This window comes from Anopheles coluzzii, chromosome 2 (genome assembly GCF_943734685.1).
Source record: "Anopheles coluzzii chromosome 2, AcolN3, whole genome shotgun sequence".
Taxonomy (NCBI): domain Eukaryota; kingdom Metazoa; phylum Arthropoda; class Insecta; order Diptera; family Culicidae; genus Anopheles; species Anopheles coluzzii.
Genome location: NC_064670.1, coordinates 22,810,529 through 22,830,676, shown reverse-complemented (window position 1 = coordinate 22,830,676; position 20,148 = coordinate 22,810,529). Strand labels below are relative to the sequence as shown.

General features: G+C 48.2%; 2 protein-coding genes across 4 annotated transcripts in view; both read left to right on the top strand.

Moving 5' to 3' along the window:
• Window positions 1–3,057, top strand: part of LOC120948990 (voltage-dependent calcium channel type A subunit alpha-1-like) — a 22,074-nt gene extending 19,017 nt beyond the window's left edge. For all 3 annotated transcript variants that reach the window (XM_040365908.2, XM_040365906.2, XM_040365905.2), the window contains exon 25: window positions 175–3,057. In XM_040365908.2, the coding sequence (XP_040221842.1) occupies window positions 175–319 (145 nt within the window). In that variant the 3' untranslated portion in view covers window positions 320–3,057. The remainder of the gene's footprint in view (window positions 1–174) is intronic.
• Window positions 3,058–5,077: 2,020 nt separating this feature from the next.
• LOC120949021 (PDZ domain-containing protein 8) lies at window positions 5,078–19,360 on the top strand. The gene is made up of 8 exons (XM_040365957.2): window positions 5,078–6,228; window positions 13,290–13,487; window positions 13,551–13,954; window positions 14,052–15,083; window positions 15,163–16,276; window positions 16,386–16,500; window positions 17,213–17,371; window positions 18,425–19,360. Exons 1-8 carry the CDS (start codon window positions 6,055–6,057, stop codon window positions 18,547–18,549), a joined length of 3,321 nt encoding a protein of 1,106 aa, XP_040221891.2. The 5' UTR covers window positions 5,078–6,054; the 3' UTR covers window positions 18,550–19,360.
• Window positions 19,361–20,148: the final 788 nt, after the last annotated feature.

Sequence of the window (20,148 nt, the reverse complement as noted above, 5' to 3'; positions counted from 1 at the left end):
CGAGACGATACGGACGTTGGATTCGCCCATAAATGAAATCGTGCTACCAATCACCTAATATTAGTACCACTTGTATTAGCACATTACAGCACATTTACAGGCCATTATGATGATAGAAACTGAACAGTTCCTACTAACCCTACTTATACTTATACATTCGTTTGTTTGTTTCAGCGTGGAACCGCTGTCCTACGAGCATCTGTACACGCTGGGCCGTACCGGGGGCAGCTCGTTCGGTTCGTCCGCCCTGAACGGCTACAAACCGAAGGTGGGCATGCATTCCATCTACTCCGAGTCGGACGAAGGCGACTGGTGCTAGCACCAGTTACCTGCAGACACAACGAAATCAATACCACTATCCAACAACAACAACAACAACTCCACTGCCAAACCAGCAGCAATGAACGAGCATATCCGGGCCCATCATGCTCCCCGACACTACCCGACCAGTGCGAGGGCCACCGCGGGCGTCACTCTTCCGCCCCAGTACAGCACCGCTCCGGTACACTTGCAGCGGAGCTTACCAGCGCACCTGGCAGATCTGCGTACGATTGTGATCAAACTAATCTCCGGTTAGGTTTGTTTTGCTTTAGGATCACCTCTCTGAGTGCAGCTAGTGAGTTCGTAACGCTTAAGATAACGCTCGCTTCGTGCCGTACATTCGGCCGTTATATTCGACAGAGGGGGGGAAAAGGGAGACAGCGCATTCGTGGCTGCGCAGTTCGTGGGCATTTGAAGCGCATGAACGCATCGAGTTCCATCCAAAATGAGCATAACTCTGTTGTGAGTTTGTGCGAGCTTTAGTACATACCGTGCACAAAGTCCCTCATCAACAAGCTAGCAAGAGGCAAGCTTCATTCCGAAGTGCATAATCGTAAGTTGTCGCCAAAAGAAGGAGCAAGACGGAAGGGAAGAGAAGGCATGAGGCAAGGCGGTGCGTGTAATATAGTAAACCGTAGAGCCGGAGAAAAAAACGTTCCATTCTATTTTGCAAACTCCACTTTCTCCACTACGCAAAAGAAAAGGCGGGAAAGGGCACCACGCCGATATGTGAGGTTAGTTGAGGGGGTAAAAGCAATATGGCGTACACGTTGTTGTTCCATTCGCGATTGATATTTGAATGAGAAGGGATATAGAGGGAGTATATGTGTGCATGTGTGTGTGTGTGTGACAGAGGGATTTATCGATAAAGATGAAGGAAACAAAAGTTGAAGCAATCTAGTTTTTAGCACAGACGTGCACGTGCGTGTAGTGTCTCGACTTTTGAGGTTAACTATGGTTTTTTTTTCGTGAAAAAAAGAAGAAGAAAAAAAACAAACACAAAACACGAAGTATTAAATGCATCCGTTCATAGTGCATCGAGCAAAACTAATTTTTAGAACAATTGTGCAAGCCCCGTTCGCGTTGAGGGTGCTGTTGTTTTACGTTAGGCAACTCGTTACTATAGTTTATATGCAAGTTAGTGGACAGGGAAAGAGTGAAGGATAGACAAAAAAAAGTGCGAAATCGTAGCGATACTGTGTTCGAGTTTAAGCTGCATTTGTTCTTTGTTCTTCGTGCAAGTGTTGCCAGCGTTTATCACTCTAACAATCAAGCGTTTTTAGTACTGTTTCGTTAAGGCAATTACTTAGAACAATGTTTTTTTTATTGTGCTGTTGTTGTTAATTTCCTGTCTAGTTTATAATAATAGCCTCATTATAGGAAGAATCTTACCGAGGCAGAAAAGAAACGAAATCAGGCGGGTAGTTTTTGGAATAGGAATTGAATAGAACGATCTAAGTCTACGTTTCATATAGCATACAAGTAGAGCGTTTGTGACCGTTTGCTTGAAGAGTTTGTCTTCGTTTTTTTAGCAATTCTTTTCTAGAACAGCAAACACACAAAATAAAACTACAATCATATCAATCATACTCATACCTTGAACATCAAACGCACATTAAGCAACTGCTTGTTCCCGCACGTAGTAGCTACGGCTCTCTTTGCTATTAGTTCCATTGCGTTGCTTTGAATTTGTAGGCAACGCCAGGTTTATCCGTTCGACGCATACATACATACAGTACCAGCATTGGCGAATCATTGGCAAATTGCACCAACGATTAGTCTTTGCACTATATTGGTAGAAATTGAGTAGCAGTAACAGCAGGACAGATATTTCCATTTATTTGTACTGCTTAATTGCGTACCGGTAGGCTAGTTGATAGAATGTCTCTCTCTCTCTCTTGTTGCAATGGCAGAGTTTAAATAAAGCTTTAAAAAAATTTGGTAAAGACGAATGTTACGGAAGGGTGGGTACGGCGAATTGATATAGCTTCTAAACGTGGGTGGGGGGGGGGTGTAGCCGTGGTAGGTGCAATTGGATCGATACAATCAAAAAATTCGATTGCTTCAAAATAAGACAACAAAACACAACAATGAGTGAAAACATTTTTGCAAATATGAATCGGTTATAGCAATAATAATAAAAAAAAAATACACAAATGCTAGCACCAACACCATTCCCTGTGACGGTGCTAGTCATTGCGATATAATGTTTACATAATAAAAATCGAAAGCAGCGGTTAAATAGGGAGAAATAGAAGAAGAGACGAAAGCAAAACAAACATAACAAATTTCTTTTATTTCCCATTTTTGTCTGCACGCTCATACGCATGCCCGTTCTGGGTTGGATAGTGGCGCTGAAGCGCACCTAACAAAATTGCAGTTTTGATGTTTGTTATGTTATAATATTATGCATACAGTTTTACTACAAGCCTCCCAGGAGCCACTCAACTCAACATCGCTCTGCCCGATCGAGGACATACTCGGAGCAAATGCACCCTATACATTCGAATAAATAAAAACGAAATGTTTACTTTTAAAATATAATCATACATAGTATTCCATATATAAATATAGTAGAATGGGGCGGGGTTCAAAAACCATAAAGCAATTAGTGAGGAATCCAGAATACACACACTAACAGCAGTGCGGAACAGATTGGACGGGAAAAGTTCAACACAGGAAGTAAGCAAGCGAACAAACAAGCAAACAACAAACAGAAAAGAAAAAAAACAACAACGGGAAAAGTGATAAGATAACATTTAGACATTTAGCTAAAACCAACCAATTTAGTGCGTAGGCTAATCTAAGCTAATTCAAATCGACCTCCAAAAACTTTGCCGCAATCTTAGAAGTTACAAACACAACCACAACAAAACGAAAAAGTGACATGAACATAACTGAATATAAAAAAAAAACAAAAACAGAACGCATAATACAACCAAATCATTAAATTCGATGCAAAATAATGCAATTAGCTAACAGCGAAGCAACCCCAAACGCACACCACGTACAACACAAAACCGCATAACAAAAACGAAAGAGAAAGGAAAACAGACGGGGAAACCGATAACCTGAACTCATGTTGATATATATACATACAGCTATATGAAGAGGGAGAGAAAGAAAGGGAGCGATAGTCCGCCAGCAGGATAACGTTTACTAACGCAAGCAACCAATTGAATTCTCACTAGCTAAACGAAACAATTCCAATTTCACATTTGCAAAACACTACTACTAGTACCGTGCCGTTCGGGGCGGCAGCAGGCGAACTGTACATACCATAGGCAATCGAGGGTTGGTTAGCTGGTTTGATGATGCTCCACGCGTAGAGAAACAGTCGTTACATTTACCAGATCGTAAACTAATTATAACGCGAACTCCTTTACCTACCTTCAACGCGGATAGCAAAGGGATAATCGCCAAAACGCCACATATTTAGAAGTACCAAATTGGTTTGTCTTCATCCATTGATCACCTGCAGGGTTTAGCGTCACAAAGTAGGTAGCGCTTGTTGGATGGCTTTACTATTTGCTGATGCTGTGCTTTTGATTAAATTAAAATTACACAGCAATTACCGTACCGTTTACCGGTCATCGCGAATTAAAAGGGCCAAGGGAACTGGTACTGGTAGATGATATCGAAATGAAATATGCATTCTTACTGCCACTCTTCCATACAACAGGAAATCGTACTGTCCTATTGTTCTGTGATGTATTTTTTTTCACTTCCTTTCTTTCTTCTCGAGTTACTTACCTTTCACCGAGTACACGCATAACCGGGCTCAGAAAATTGCTTCTATTCTGTTTTAGATTAATTGCAATGTTCACGTAGGAAAACAAAGTATCACAACACAGAAGATATTTAAACCTCTTCTAGGGAGGTGGTGGATCATGGAGCAGTAAGCAAATTTGCATTCCGTTGGTATCGGTTTGGAAGCGCGTTCAGTTTTCAGCGAGCGAGTAGTTTTGCAAAAATTGCACAAAAACAAATAAAAACAAAAAAAAACACACACACAAAAGCAAAGGGTGCCGGTAAGAGCGATTTGGATGCATCCACAGCATTTGTACATTTTTTCACTATTTTATATTTAGCAATATTTCTGATGAAGAAAACAAAAATCAACCAAAAACAACAACAACAACAGCAACCGTGGAGGCGATAAAAAAAGGTTATGAACTAATAAAAGAAAATCAATCTAAAAAGATCAGAAAATACAACAACATTTGCGTGTTTGTGTGTGTTTCATTGTGTGACCCAATGTATAGCAATATATCACATGCATATGTTGAGCTTACCTTTTTTTTACAGAACAGAGCATACTTACAATTATTATACGCACTTTCATAAATGATATCGATACATAAAATCATTTTTCCAAACTAATTCGTTGAATCTAACTCCCAAACTTTCACCAACACGTAACCGAACTTGTAACGACGTTACATCTTCCAACTGTCAATTTGAAACGCTGGACGCGGTCTTTGCTGTCAAAATCGCGCAATGGGAATGCGCACCCTGCCCGTGCTGCAAAATCGTATGCAGTATCGTTGGATTGAGTATTTTTACCATTGTTCGCAATTTTACGCATAAATAAATAGTGCAAACGTTTCAGCTAATGCTTTAGTACATTTTTACAACTGTCAGTAATCTTAATCATTGTTTTCCTTCGAAAACCCACTCTATTTTACTCGGCACTGCTTTCTCGCGCGTCCCTCTTCCACCCTACATCGCTGTAGCAACTGTCAAAACGGTGGCTCGACACAACACAACAACAACAACAATGGTGTAAGCACTTTTCTGCTGCCTGGTTGCGAGCCCGAACACAATTTCGATCGCGGATGTTGAGGCAGCAACACTGAAACGGTGCGCGCAATACAGTGAACGTGCGGAGGGCTGTGTTCCGCTTTCCCTCCCACCCCTCCCGGAACGTGAGGACAGCTTGTGGGACAGCCGTGTTTTTTGGGGGAACCGTGTCGGGAACGGTGTGCCACAGCATCACGCACGATGCAACACCAGTCCTTGTTCGCATAACCCGCTGTACGCTCTGCTCCGGTGCTTCGGCGAATCGCGACAGGTGCCACCAGCCTGCATTAGTGCTAAATTAATAATGTCCGCGGCTAGTCGGGTGACGCGCGAAATTGCTTCCAACAAAGCGGCCAAGAGTGTACGGTGGTTGTGCGGGCGGTGCCGTTCTAGCTTCTAGCATGCACACCGAGTGCCGTGTGTATTTCCCGTTCCTGAATCAAGCGCATCAAAAAGAAACGGGTGGCGAGGGTGACGAAATATATTTAAAAAAAACCCCGTCGCTGTGTGCAGTGCAAGCCGCGAGCGGTCACTTTCTCCGTCGATTATAAACGGGCGACGGAACGGAAGTGATTAAAAGTTAGTCATACAGTGCGCCTCCGGTCGATCGACAACAATCCCCGTGTGCGCCCCGGTGTGTGTGTGTGTGTGTGGGTTTGCGTGTGAAATTAAAAACAAAAGCAGAATTAATTGCAGCCAGCCCCGTTGTCCCTAACAACCGTTGTGCAAGGGGCCCCAACTCCCCGCAGGACCTGTGGCCGTGCAGCATCGGCAAACAATCGGAAAGGTCAAGGCAAATCGAAGCACGCGCCGCGTTTTGTGCCGATTGCTACATTCCGCTGCAACAGGGAGGCAGCAACATACACACACACACACATAAACAAAGAAAGGACACCCGAGCCCGAGCCTCCCCCTGTTCCGGTCGGCACGATGGATTTCGTCAACTTGCTCCTGTTCTGCCTGATGTCGTGCGTGATCGGGGCGGTGGTAATGCTGCTGATCCAGTACTATGCCTTCGTGCGATACTTCCGCCTGCCGGAACTGGACCAGGAGGAGGAAAATCAGCGCAAATCGGCCTTCAGCGAACGCTACGTACTGCCCGATGTAAGTCCCGGGGTCCCGGGTTACCGCTCCCCCAGCTGCTGCTGCTGCTACGGGAGTGTCCAATTTCCGTTTTGTTCTGTTTATTTTTTCGCTTTTTAGCTCAATTTCTGTTTTGTTTTTCATCCTGTTCAGCCCGTGCATGAGAGTGTAATCTTTCTTTTTTCCCGGTTGCCTGCGGGATGTTTTTCCTGCTCCGTAAAATGCTGAGGAAACACATTCGTAAAACACCGAAAACAACCCCGATAAAGCATTGGCACGAGGAAAAGCACCAGGAAACGAAGGGGATACCCCAATGAACGGCAACAGCAAAATATTGGGCCCAATAGCTCGTGACCTACTTTCGGCTCCCTCCCTTTTTCCCGAAGCCAGTTCCATTTCCTCCATCGAAAACCATCGTGGAAATGGGCATGTTTTTATTACTGACACTGGCGGGTGTGTGTGTGTGACTCACGCGTGAAGACACATTAACGGGTATATGGTAGGGCCGCCACGAGGCCCCCAAAAGCCCCAAACCGTTCCGGTTAAATGACGCACCGCGGTCGGTGCTGCATCGGTACCCGTTTGTCCTTCCCTTGATTGTGCTTGTCGTCAGCGAGCGGCACTTTTTTGGCGGTTGTTGCCCTTTTCCGCCTGGTGGCTGAGACTCGCCGGTCGATGGCAGATTTGGTAGTGCTGTTTTTATCCCCCCTCCCCTCTTAAGCGGTTGATAGCGCAGGTTTCACTTTTGTTTGTTTTTTTTTTTTACGACAGACACAGAAAAAGATGTCTTAATGTCGTTACACAGGCACCCACCGTTCGATGGGTTCATCGATTTAGGTTGGTTCGAGGACAGCGGGGTGAGCGTGTTTCTTTTTTATGAGCGTGGTATGTAGCTCCAAAACACTGCAGGGAAGGGAAAGCAGAGGAGGTGAGACACAGCATGGTATTCATTAATGGGTCTGCGTGTGTGCCATTTGTTTCTGTTGCCGTGGGTTTGGGTTCACCACAAAAATTCAAAGCACTGATAAGAGTTTAGAACGTAAAGTATTGTGTCCGTTTGGTTACTGTTGAGAGACACATTTAATCATACTCTACTATTTCATAACTCTGCAAAGTTTGGCGCAAACGACACACCGCCCCAAATCACGACTTTTCCGACCGTTAAAATATGACCCACTCTAAACAAGTTTGAATTTGTGTTTCGTTGAAATGTGTTGAATCCACCTGCCGCCCCGTCGATTATTAAATATGAATAATCAGAAGAGAACGGTGGGGGGAAAACATCGGCTACGATAAATGATGCAAAAACAGATTTTCAGCGGGGAAGGAAAAGCGGCCGCCCGATGGCAGGACCGTCAAGCTCATTGCGATTTAATGAACCATCGGATCGATTTTGCACCTTTAAGTGTCATGTTTTTGACGTCATGGAGTAGAGAGAGAGAGAGTGTGAGAGAGAGAGAGAGAGAGAGAGAGAGAGAGAGAGAGAGAGAGAGAGAGAGAGAGAGAGAGAGAGAGAGCAAAGCCTAACCCCAACTTGACGACCTTAACCAAAACGCTCCACTTTTCCTCCCGGAACCATGGGATTGAGGATTAGGATTATGCATTGCGCTCTAGTCTCCGTTTCCTGCTTTAATCGTAAACTGTTGCTAGCAATTATTATCCTTCCGCAAGGAAGCTGCCATTTTATTTGGCGAGCACGGTAACAGGATCCATCTCCCAAAATCAACAGTTAGGAAAGCTGACGTCCAGCAACTCTACTGCTCCGTTGACCCGAGAGCTGCTTACCTCCTGTCCCACCCTCGAGATGGTGCAACCGGCGGTGCTGGCAAACAGTTATGTTAATTTTGAGCAGAGAGAGAGACAGAGATCAAAAGCGAAACATCACGTAAAACAAACTCCACCACCAACACCACCACCACCACCACACCCCATCGACCGGTTCCGGCTGAAAACGGATGAAAAGGAACGGAGCGAATGGATTTTTTGATTTTTTTTCCCAGAACGTGGCCTCTCAGAGCCCACCGGATAGGGGAAAAGGATCTCGTTGCAGCGGAGCGACCACTACACCACACACACCAAACATACAAAACTCAACGATGAAAGTTAACAAGTTTTATACCCCTTTCCTTCTCTAAAGCCCACATTTTCCACACATTAAATATGCGGTGCTTTTCCGCGCGAGAAAAGTAGAAAGTGTGCGGAAGAATGTTTCAACCAATCCAGTAGGAATAAGATTTTCCAACAAATCCAATTGGATGCAGAAAGACAAGCCACAGAACGCATGGCGTGCAACACCACGGATCATGGATTGTGTCATGGCCCACTCTACTCCTTTTATTCTTCTTCTTTTTGTTCTTATTTTTAATTTTAGCAACTGCCACCGTCTGTCGTACGGCAGCATGATGTCTGGTTGGCTTCCCTGGCTGATAAGAATGTGCGCACAAAGTTTGAACTCTTGCCCACTCGAGCGCCTGTCTGCGCGTGTGTGTGTGTGTGTGTGAGATTGTGACCAACAAGATTGGTTACACCGAGATTCGGTAACCGTCGAACGGGAAGCGGGCATCAGCCAGGATCAATGTGACTACACGTAAGGGCACGACCACACATCTTGTGAATGTCCTTCTGCCGCAGGAGAGGAATGCGCAAGCAATGAATTTCCACCCAGCTGAACCCACTACAAAAGAAATCCCCATCTGCCCACACTAGCGCGGGTGGGGTGGGGTGACAGAACGGAATTGTGGATGGACCACATGTACGAACCTCACACACTCCGGTTTTCATTTGTCAAAGCTTCGTGCGCTTGGCGAAAGGGCTGCTACCATCACCAATCTGGACGGCGACCCAGTTGCTGTGCCGAGCGCACCGAGTGCACAGCGTTTACCGGGCGGGCTGGAGCAGCAAACCCAGCCCGCTCACGATTACTCAATTTCATTGGGCGGCGGCATGAATTGAAAACTGAAAAGGCGCTGGTTCTTTGCTTTCCTTTTTTCGACGTTGCCGCGCTGCTGCTGCTGCTCTAAAATGTATGGCCACCCTGCGGCGGCTGATGGTGCTCGAATTAAAGTTGCTAGCTCACAATGGCACCGCAACACACACACTCACAAGCACACACATAAAAACCTCTCAAAGCTGCATTCTGCTCATTGTTGTAGCTTAGTCATGGTGCCCTTTTTCCGCCCTTGCAAGAGCGGTAGGAAAAGTTTCGTTTGCTTAGAATTTTCCCACCAATTCCAACCGGCGGCGGCGGCTGCTTGGGGAGACCGTAAGCTTTGTAAAATACTTCACGAAACCTTCCTTTTTTTCCTTCCATCGCCTTTTTAAATTTTTCATTGCATCACTCGCTGCGCTGGGTAGGTGAAAGAGCAGAAAATTCCCTCAAAACTCGCCCCAGCAGAGCATGATTTCCGTTGGCTAAGTACCAACTACATAATGAGTGGTTATAAATAGTGTGTGTGTGTGTGTGTGTGTGTCGAGTAGCTGTACAAGGGTTAACTTGTTCTCCTTAAGAACCTGCTTTTATCGCCAAGGCACAGTCGAAATGACACAAGCCAACCGAGAGCGAAGCGGTGCTCTACCGGTGTGTCCTTTTTTTACAGCACTACCGTACACCCAACCCAGCGCGCACGTAAGAGAAAAGGATCTTCCAGCGGCACGAAGCTGGGCTACCACGCCGATCCCCGGTGCCGGTGCTAAGTTATTGATTGCAGTTAAAACACCTGCAGCCGAGACCTGATTTGGTAGCCCCGAGGCAGGCTGGCTCGTGTTGTTAAAGATTGAGCAACGGATACCGTACCGTGTACTCTTCTTCCCCCGGGAGGACGCCCTCCTCATCTTTGCTCGTATGCTGCCCGGGTTACGAGACACCGGTTCGACAAACATCATTAAAAATGTTCACATCGGTCGGCGTACACCCAGCGCACCAGCATGGAAAATGGCTTTCCACCATTGCTGCTATATTATGGTTCATAATTTTCATCAACCGTTTGGCCGCTGGCTGCAACTTACCTGCCCGGGGGGACGTACGGGCCTTCCCCCCCCCCCCCCCCCCCCAGGACACGACTAAACTAATAAGAAAGAATGTTGCCACCTGGGCAGGGAGACGCTTGGTTGACGATTTAATGCCCCCTGGCCTTCCTATAGTAGTAGTAAGACGGCAAACAGGAAAGGCGTTCTTTAGTTTGCTATCGGGGACCATCTCAAAACGAAACCCATTCTCCTCATTATCACTTTAGTTTTATTGCCGGAGATGTTGTGGTGATGTACGGAGCAGGATGGCGGTGGTGTACGCAGCAAGGCTGGCAAGCGGCCTTGGTTTGTTGTAAAACAATTTACGACCTCAATCCTGACTCCCTGGGGACACGAACAAAAGGGGACGAGAGGTGAGAGGGATTTATTATGACAATTTGAAGGTCAGGCTCCAAGAATTTGGGAATTTAGGAAGCGACACTTTTGGGAAGGTTCTTAGCGATTCAAAAAAGCAAACAAACAAACTGCCCCGAGACTGCCCGAATTTATTGCAATGGCGTGACCGGCCAGTTGAATTATCGACCTTTCTTCACACTCGTTTCGTTTTGGACTGCCGGTGCATTCCTAGAAGTCCCTTAACCATTGCCCAATAGACGCCAAATGACTGTAGATGCTATTATGTTCTCTCCATCTATGATGAAAGCACATGTTTATCCACAATTATTATTCAATCAAACACTTGCTGCTGGTTGGCTGCGCTGGACACAAATCTACGCTTCGTGCCCCAGTGTGTACCCCGACAGTCACTCAATAGTCCTACAATGTTCCACTTCTGGCTGCGTGTTCCGCTGCTCTGGTACTGTACCGTGGCGCTCTTCGGCACCTTGCCACACGCAACCGACGGGCAGTTTGTAGTCAACAATGGTTTACCGAGTGGGAATAAGCACTCCACGACCGCAGCCGGCCCCACGGTGCCACCCGACAGGTCGGACGAAACGCCCGAAACGACGGCGGCACCGCGAATGGCCTGCCAGATACGAACGCTCGTCACACCGGACTCGAACGCGTCCCTGCTCATCCCGGATCGGATCTACGACCTCAGCACGCTCGATAAGAAGTCGGAGGTGGACCTGCCGGCGGTGCTGCAGCCGATCAAAGAATACTGCTGCATCTCGGTGCGCGTCCAGTCGCAGCCGCACCCGAACGCGACCGACATCGTCGAGGGCGTGCTGGAGCTATACTGCGGGCTGAAGTCGCTGATCCAGTTCACCTTCTGGGTGGAGCAGTCGACCGGCTGCACCGATCTGTTTCTCGAGAACGTGCGTGTCGATCTGGAGCGGTGCGGTACGGTCCAGCCGACCGTGGCCAGCTCGCTCTACCAGATCCTGATCAAGACGAGCGAGAAAATCGTGTTCCAGCTCGGGTACGACATTGAGCCGATGCTCACGCAATCGTTCGCGACGTTCAGCGTCGATGATCGCGTACTCAGCAGCCAACCATCGATCGAGACCATGTGGAAGTGCAACTGTACGCTGCCGCGGGAAGCGTTCGTCAGCTTGGGGATGTGCATACTGGGCAGTGTGAACAACATCACCAAGCTGGTCGTACACATATCGCTGATCGTGTCGATCGGGATCGGTACCACGTGTACGCTCATACTGTTCGTCTGGACAATGCGCCGGGTGTGGAAAATCTTGGAGAAGCTGTAGAGAAAGGATGATGGTGGAGCTCTACCCTAATAACGATGGCAATGAGAAGGTCTGCTTTCGTTTTCCTTGATAATTAATCATTTATACAGAAAGCAAGCAAATCACGCTGGCCTTGGTAACACAAACTGGAGCTGATGCTTAACTTAAAATATCAAACCTTGAAGGAGAAAGTCTGCAGCGGTGGACCCCTTCAAACCGTTCGCGTTAAATTGAACGGCGTGCTGTTGTCGAACTGTTTCTCCTACAACGAAATTCATATCGCAGATAATTCACTGGGCCCGCCTTAATTAATTACCGTCACTGCCTGACAACGGTGCGGGCGACATTAAGGTGCAAGTATATCCGGAGGCGTCTGCACGAAGACGCCAACACACACGACAAACAACGCCAACGACGACGAGGATGACGACGGGCTCAACCCGGCAAACGCAAACAGCATTTTTGTTTTCGCAGAAAGCGGCGTGCTTTATAAGCGTGTGCGCCTTCGCCTTCCCGGCGCGTTGGTCCATCCCAGCCTGAAGGCAACGGTGTTGAAAGGACGTTTAATGTGGACGTTGTTGGACAAACCGGCTCACACAGCGGAGCCGAGGCGGGTGTTGCGGCAGCAGGAGAACGTCCTTTCGAAAATGTATCTTCTTCGTCCTCGTTGCGTTGCCAGAAACTTCGTTCGTTGCTCGCGCAAGATTTATATTCCTCTATTTCTAATTTAACACCGAAGAGGGGGTAAAAATCAAATAAAAAAAAAAACATCAAACTTCCTCACAGAAAAGAGGCTTCTCTCCCGAACCAGCACGCCAGGGTAATATTGTTATTGTGTGTGTTTATTTGTGTGTCACCGGTTCCGTGGGTGATTAATTTCGTTAGAATTATTTTTAGAACGAAAGCCTTTTTCCTCCGCGCCGTGCCTACGCGCGCACAAAATGTGAAAACAAATCCACACTTTCAATCACACAAAAGAGCACGTCCTTCCAGCAGCGGCGTGCTCAGCAAAGCACACGTTTTTACCGGTCGGCGGGGGGAGGGAGGGGGTGGTGTGGGATAAAACCCCCTCCATATATAATGCTCCCGGCGGGCGAAGGTGGCCTTGTGGGCTGTTGCCGTGCGCAGCATATCGCACGTGGGCGATATCCTGCTGGTGTGACATCTCCCAGAAGGGAGGCGATTGTCTCCCCTTCCTCCGGGTACGGATGCTGCGTGGAGGTGGTGTTGGTGACGCGATGTATGATTTAGTAGCGTTCGTTTGTGTTTCGTTATTATTTGCCGTTGATTGCATCCTTACTCTCTCTCCTAAGAAGCGACCATTCGCCCCTCCCGCAGGGCCATTCACTTAACTAGCTCCCAATTGCTGTCGCGTGCTTTTAATTTGTTTGTTTTTCACGTTCTCTACTCCGCATGACGCGCCGACAGACGCTGCTGGAGAACATAAAGGCACCGGATCAGGAAAGCAAATCCACGATAATGGCCATCAATCTGATACTGCAGTTTCTGTACTTTGAGCTGCGGCAGTCGAACCGCGTGCGCAAGTGGTTCCACCGGAAGCTGTCGCTCGAGCTGGACGAGCTGATAAGCAAGACGACCACGGGCAAGCTGTTTGATAAGCTGACGGTGAGTAGAGGGCGTGGCACGAAATGGAGGGAGGCTTCTACTGATCCTAACCTCATTCAACAGATTCGCGATCTGGATTTGGGCAGCCAGTTTCCGGAGATAAAAAACTTTCGCCTGCACGCGGTCGACCTGCACCCGGACGAGGGACACATCGAAAGCTTGGATGTGCTGCTGGATCTGCACTACGAGGGCAACTTTCGGCTCACGATCGACGCCGACATGGTGCTGGGGAAGAAGGGTTCGCTGGCGCTGCGGGTGAAGCAGGTGTCCGGGTTGGCCCGGTTGCAGTTCACCCGCAAACCGTACACGCACTGGTCGCTTAGCTTCATCAACGACCCGAAGGTGGAGCTGGACGTGCAGTCCCACTTCCAGGGCCGGCAGATGCAGTCCAACATTACCAGCCTGATCTCGAACCAGATACGGAAGGCGATCCGCCGGAAGCACACGCTTCCCAACTATAAGCTAAGGTGCGTACGATCGTTTTGCCCCTTTGCATGCAACGTCAGTGGGCACATTACACTCATTAATTGACCTTCTTTTTTTTGTTGTTTGCGCTACTTTCAGATACAAACCATTCTTCCACCGTGTGGAGGAGGACTACGAACTGAACGAGATCGTACCGAACGGTTCGCTCGAGGTGACGATAGCGGAAATTTCCCGCCTGAATGCGCCGATCCGCACGCTGACGCACGTGTACTGCACGCTGACGCTCGCCCACATGCCCTGGGTGGTGGCCCGCCAGCAGGACGACCAGGGCGCGACGATGATCGTGTCGCTCGACATCGAGATACACAAGGCCAAAAACCAGCAGATCGGCATCGTGTTCAAGCAGTCCGACCAGACCGTGCTGATCGATGCGGTCATACCGAACACGCCGGCGTCAAAGGCGGAGCTGCGCCGCGGCGACGTGCTGCTCTCGATCCAGGGCAAACGGGTGACGAACATTAGCCAGGTGCCGAAGGTGATCAAGACGCTGAACCGGCCCATGTTTGTGCTGCGCATCGAGCGGCTCGTCCCGGGGCAGATCAGGAACGATGCGCTGCTGGACGACTACGAGCCGGAGTTTGAGGAGATCGATCCGAACCTGAACATTACGTTCGTGAAGAACGTGGAAGCGGTACAGATCGGTGGCGGTACGGCGGTGCTGCGCGAGCGTAAGCTTGCCCGCCGCAACTCGAAGGACAACAGTGGCGGGGAGTCGAGCCACTCGAACACACCGGGCACGACGCCGGTGAAAAAGTCGTCCACCATTGTGGTCGGGGGTGCGGAAACGTCGACGCCGCGAGGCAGCTTTTCGGAGCCGGCGGCTGCCGGTGGACCGAAGCCGAAGGCGCTGAACGTCGAATGCTACCCGCAACACTCGTCGATCGATGCGGAATTCAATTCGTTCATCCGGCTGGACGACCCGTGCACGTTCCAGCTGATGGAGAAGTATTCCTACCTGAACCTGAGCGTGTTCGGCAAGAGCAACGAGGAGCACCGGCTGCTGGGCTATCTCAACATCCCGATCAACAGTATACTGGTGGAGTGTAACGAATCTCATCTGGGGCACCATCTGAAGAAGTATCCACTGCTGCCACCGGAAGCGATCGATGTGTTAGTATACGCGCGCGCGCACGCCTCACTCGTTTGCTGTCCGTTTTGTTTTATTAAATGATGCCCTTTAACATTTCAGCTCCAATCACCCACTCTCGATGCAGTCCGGATTTGATCAAAACTACTGCTACGGCGATGTGCTGCTGTCGTTCGTTTGGGACGGCAGTGCGCTGGCCTCGCTGTCGTCACCCACCGCCGCCGCCAGTAAAGCGATCAGTGCGGAAAACAAGAAGCAGCGGCTCATCACGATCAGCCGCGGGTCGGCCGACAAGCTGGACGACGATCGGACCGATGGCCTGCCGCTGGATGCCAAACCGTCCGCTTCGTCCACCTTCACGCAGCTGCCGGCGCAGCAGCAGCACGACTTTATCCGTACACACTTTCACCGCACCACACAGTGCGACTACTGTGGCAAGAAAATTTGGCTAAAGGATGCGGTCCAGTGCCGCGACTGTGCGATGTGCTGCCACAAAAAGTGTATCAACAAGTGTCAAAGCTCGACCGTGTGCACCGCGAACGAGTCGTCCGCGGGAACAGCATCCGACCGTTCGTCCACCAACTCATCCACATCGACCGGCATTATAATGGCGGCCGGAGCAGCGGCATCCATGGCATCCACAGCGGCGGCAACCGTTGGCACCAACCAGCAGCCAGAATTTAAGGTGACCGAGCCCGAATCGCCCACGATAGAGGTGGAAGACTTCGTGGACATTGCCGAAGAGCAGCAGCAGCAGCAACTGCAGCAGCAACAACAGCAGCAACAGCAGCAGCAGCAACAGCAGCAGCAGCAACAACAGATTGTGCCGAAATCAAAGCTCGAAACACATCGTCAAAGCTTCAGCGATCTGCTCGTGCAGGGGCTGAAGCGCGTCAACTCGGCCAACAACCTTTCCATACCGACGATGGGTGGGCTGAACCCGAGCAGCAAAAGCTTACCCCCCACGCCACAGCACACGCCCCGCAAGCAGTCGCTGGCGAACGTGAACGCCAACCCGTTCCTGCTGGTGACGCAGCGGCTCGAAAGCCTGCCGGAGGACGTGAACGAGCTGAACATGGAGCAGATTGTCGATCTGACGGCGCCACTGATCGAGTACGGCCCGTCCGACACGCTGATGGCGCTGGCCAAGAGCAGCAGCAAAGCGATGTACGGCGACTGTGAGCCGGACGTGCGGACGGAGAAGATTAACAAGCTGGTAGGGACCGACGGTGGTGGTGGTGGTGGTGGTGGAGTTGTTGATGAGGCCCGTGCGTCTGCCTCGACTGTGCGCCGTACTCAATCCTTTCCCTGCACTCTCTTTGCAGCTTTCCAAACTGCACATAGCGCTGGACTACGAAACCATCAACCAGTCCGTGCTAAACGCGACCAAGGAGAGTAGTAGTAGTAGTAGTGGTAGTGGCGCAGGTGCTAACAGTAAAGGTAGGTCGGCCGATTTATAGCATTTTGTTTTATTACTAAAGACCCCACCACCTCCCTTTTTGACCCGCGGTACCGGCTGTGCGTAATCCGGTACCGGTGTGATACATACGCAATAAGCAATAGATGAATCAGACACAGGTGCTCTAGCGAAAGTGTGTGTGTGTGTGTGTGTCAGCGACAGAGTTGATGCGTTCCTAACCCGTTGTGGCATTGTTACTTAAGGCATTTACGCTCTTTTTTAAAAAGCGATCAGACAACACAATCGACTCGATTGGATGTGATGTAATGTGATAAACGTTTAAACTCGCTAATAAGCTTGCAATTGCAATAAATGTACTTCTACTTATGATTTACATGCTGTCTACAAACAGTATTAAACTTTTGTTTTCTTTCTTTTCATCTTCTTCCCTTCTTTGTTTTTGTGTGTACTTTTGGTTCGGACTTTTGACACATCCGTAAGGTTTTTTTTTCTTTTGGTTGTTGAATGGTTTATTTATCTCGTTTTGTTCAGACTTTTAAAATGCATTTTTAATTGCTTTTTTCATTATTTCTGTATAGTTTTACCAGATTCGCACGTTTTGTACAAGTACTTATTAAAAATTCACCATTTTTTCCCATCTTTTAATACAATTCTACATCTCTTTTTCTCTCTCCTTCTTTTCTCCCCTACTTCCATCCTTTAACTGCTTATACCCCGCGCACCATCGGCTAGAAATTGCCGATGGCAAAGGCAAGACGCCGACCCAGCAGCAGCAGCAGCAGCAGCACGACAGCACCAGATCGGCCTTCCTGGCGGGCCAGTCGGAGGAGCGGGTGCAGGCGCTCAGCATCATCATGCTGCACCTCTGCTCAGGCCTGCAGTACGTCCAGGGTAATCTAGGCCAATGAGAATAGCATTTGCTTCGGCAGTACTCGCTGGGCTCGTCAATGCTAGAACCCACCATCACCGCTAGCAGCAGTACTACCACCAGCAGGCTGCCGATGCAACGGCAACGCTCACAGCACCAGTACGATGGCCCACCGTCGGACAACCAATCCGGCAGCAGCACGGGTGGTAGTATCGCCGGTAGCGGTGGTGGCGTCGGTGGTAGAAAGAGTCCCTTCCGCTCGCGTCGCCTTTCCGTGTGTCGCAAACGGGCGCTGGGCATATTCCAGCGCTCCGCTAGTGTTAGCGCTTCGGCAAACGCTACCCCGTCCGGCTACAAATCGGAGAGCGCTAACTGAGTCGTTTAAGCTTCGCCAGGTCATCCGTCAACGCAAGTACAGAAAACCGCCTTTGTTTTGTTGGTACACACCGCCCGCTTGTCCATGCCATGCGCCCCAGCACACATCCGGTCGCATGGATTAACAAATCTGGTGGCTTTAGATGGAACTTATACACCGTGCATTCCCTTGCGTTACTATACAGCCAGCTAATGCTAATCAAAATGTGTGTTGTGAACCGATTCTTTCAACCCGTCTCGATGTGTAGCAGTAGATACAAGTGTTTGCCAATTTCGGCACGACATTGCTCTCTCCCTCTCTCTCTCCCTCTCTCTAGTGCTAACTACATCAACATGTTGTCATTTTAAAAACGCTTAACACCAATACATGCTGCTTGCCGCTGGCAAGTAAGCTTCATTTCGTCTCCCAATTTTACACTAAAAATCATCAACGACATACTCGTATCACTACTAGAAAGGTCAATCAATGTAACGCTCCTTTAACCCTGCTCTTGTGTGGCAAAAACAACCTCCCTTTAACAAAAACCCACCCCGAATGCAATCAAACTCCCGTTTTGCACACACTCACACACACTGAAATGGAATTGAACACACGTTGCAAAACTTTTTACAAAATGTCTTTTTGTGCGTAAATGTGTTCCCCACCCCCTTCGCGTATCTTCCGGACTACCAATCAACCAACCCCCCGCGAAACAATCAAGGCGAAACGCTACTGACACTGGCGACGTGGGAGGCAGAGTTGCTGCAGAAGCTGAAAACGGTGGTCGGCAAAGCGGCCAGCCACGACCGGGCTCCTTTCTGGCGCAGGAAATTGAAATTGAAATGAAAGGCTGTACACACACACGCTCCTTCTTCGACTAGCGTATAGGTTTAGTGGGAGGGTGTGAGGAGAGTGTAGGTAAAACAGGATAAAAAGGAAATTAGGGTTAGTTTTTTTTGTGTAAGTAATTGAGCTGTTTTCTTCGGTGATATATGTAACTAGGCTTAAAAGGGCAGGGCATTTTGCGGTGCGCATTCATTTGCTTGCTTCGCTGCCTGCCAGTGATTTGCTCTTATTTATTTATTATCTACTCTATTTTGCTTAATATTTTTTGTTAATATCGAGCTGTAACAGTGAGCTGTTTGTTAGTGAGTAGTGAGTGTTGATTGCATTTAATTTAATTACGTTAAGCGATAACGATAACCAGCTGACCACGGTGACAATTGGACGTGTAATTTGGAACTTGTGCAGTAGCAACGATACAAAAGCTCTTACCTACCGTACTGTTTTGTCGTTTTCAATGTGATTTTGTGCGTACTGTGTTGTTTAAAAGGGAAAACAAGAACAAATCTCACCCGATCTTCAAGAACAAAATTAAACAAAAAAAAAAAAAGAAATTGTTTGCAAACCCCGTAAAAAAAGGCCAAAAAACCAATTTTGCAACCAATTTAGACTGTAGTAGTGTTTTGCACAGATTGAATAGAGTATAGAATGGAGGAAAGGAAATATAAATTGCACGAAAGATCAGGAGCTTCAGTTTGTTCCTGATCCTGTGTGTGTGCGTGAGTGCGCGGTATCATCCGACTTCAAATAGATCAAAGTGTAACTCAACAAGACTAATCGTTATGACAAGTATAGTGCTCTGTTTTTTACTCTCTCTTTCTCTTTTCACTGTTTGGCAATTGCAATGTTTTCAAAGAATCACAACACACTTGTCGCTTCTCTATAGACCTGCAAAGCGTGCAATTAGCAATCTGTTTCCCTTGCGCAAATATTGAATATCTCTCCCTTACCTCCCCGTAACGCAGCTGAGCCGAGTGATATCAGTAGAGCAGGAGCGTAAGTAGTAACGTTTAAACAGACCATTCAACAAGCTAATTAAAATAGTAAAACGAAAATGCAATACAACACCACCCCGTCTGTGGTGTGTTTTGCTCAGGCGTGGGTTTTTGCTGGTGGAAGACAACAAAACCTAATAGTTCTCATCACAACACATACAGTTTTAAAAATCATCCCAAACAGCACTAGGTCGTGATAGTTCGTGACACAGCAGAGTAGAGCATCTGTGGAGGGCATCATCTTAAAGGGTTGCTGATCGTGCACTTCTAGTGTTTAATATTTAACAGCTGTTACCAGAGTTTTGGGTTCCGGGTTTAGAAAACGGCACACTCACACGATCGCACACGATCACACTCGATATTGTAATAATCTAATTGTTAACAGTTGTTTTTCCATCGACCCACAAACACTCGCAGCAGCATGGAAGAAGTGAACATACTATTGCAAGAGTACACTTTTTAGCACTCTACTACGATATATAATAACTAGAACACATCACACTTATGAATTGATCGTTTTGCCCCAGCACACGCGAGGTTTGGGTGTATCTGTACTGTTTATTTATTTACTGCCGAGAGAAAGCGCAAGTAATCGATAGAAGGTTGC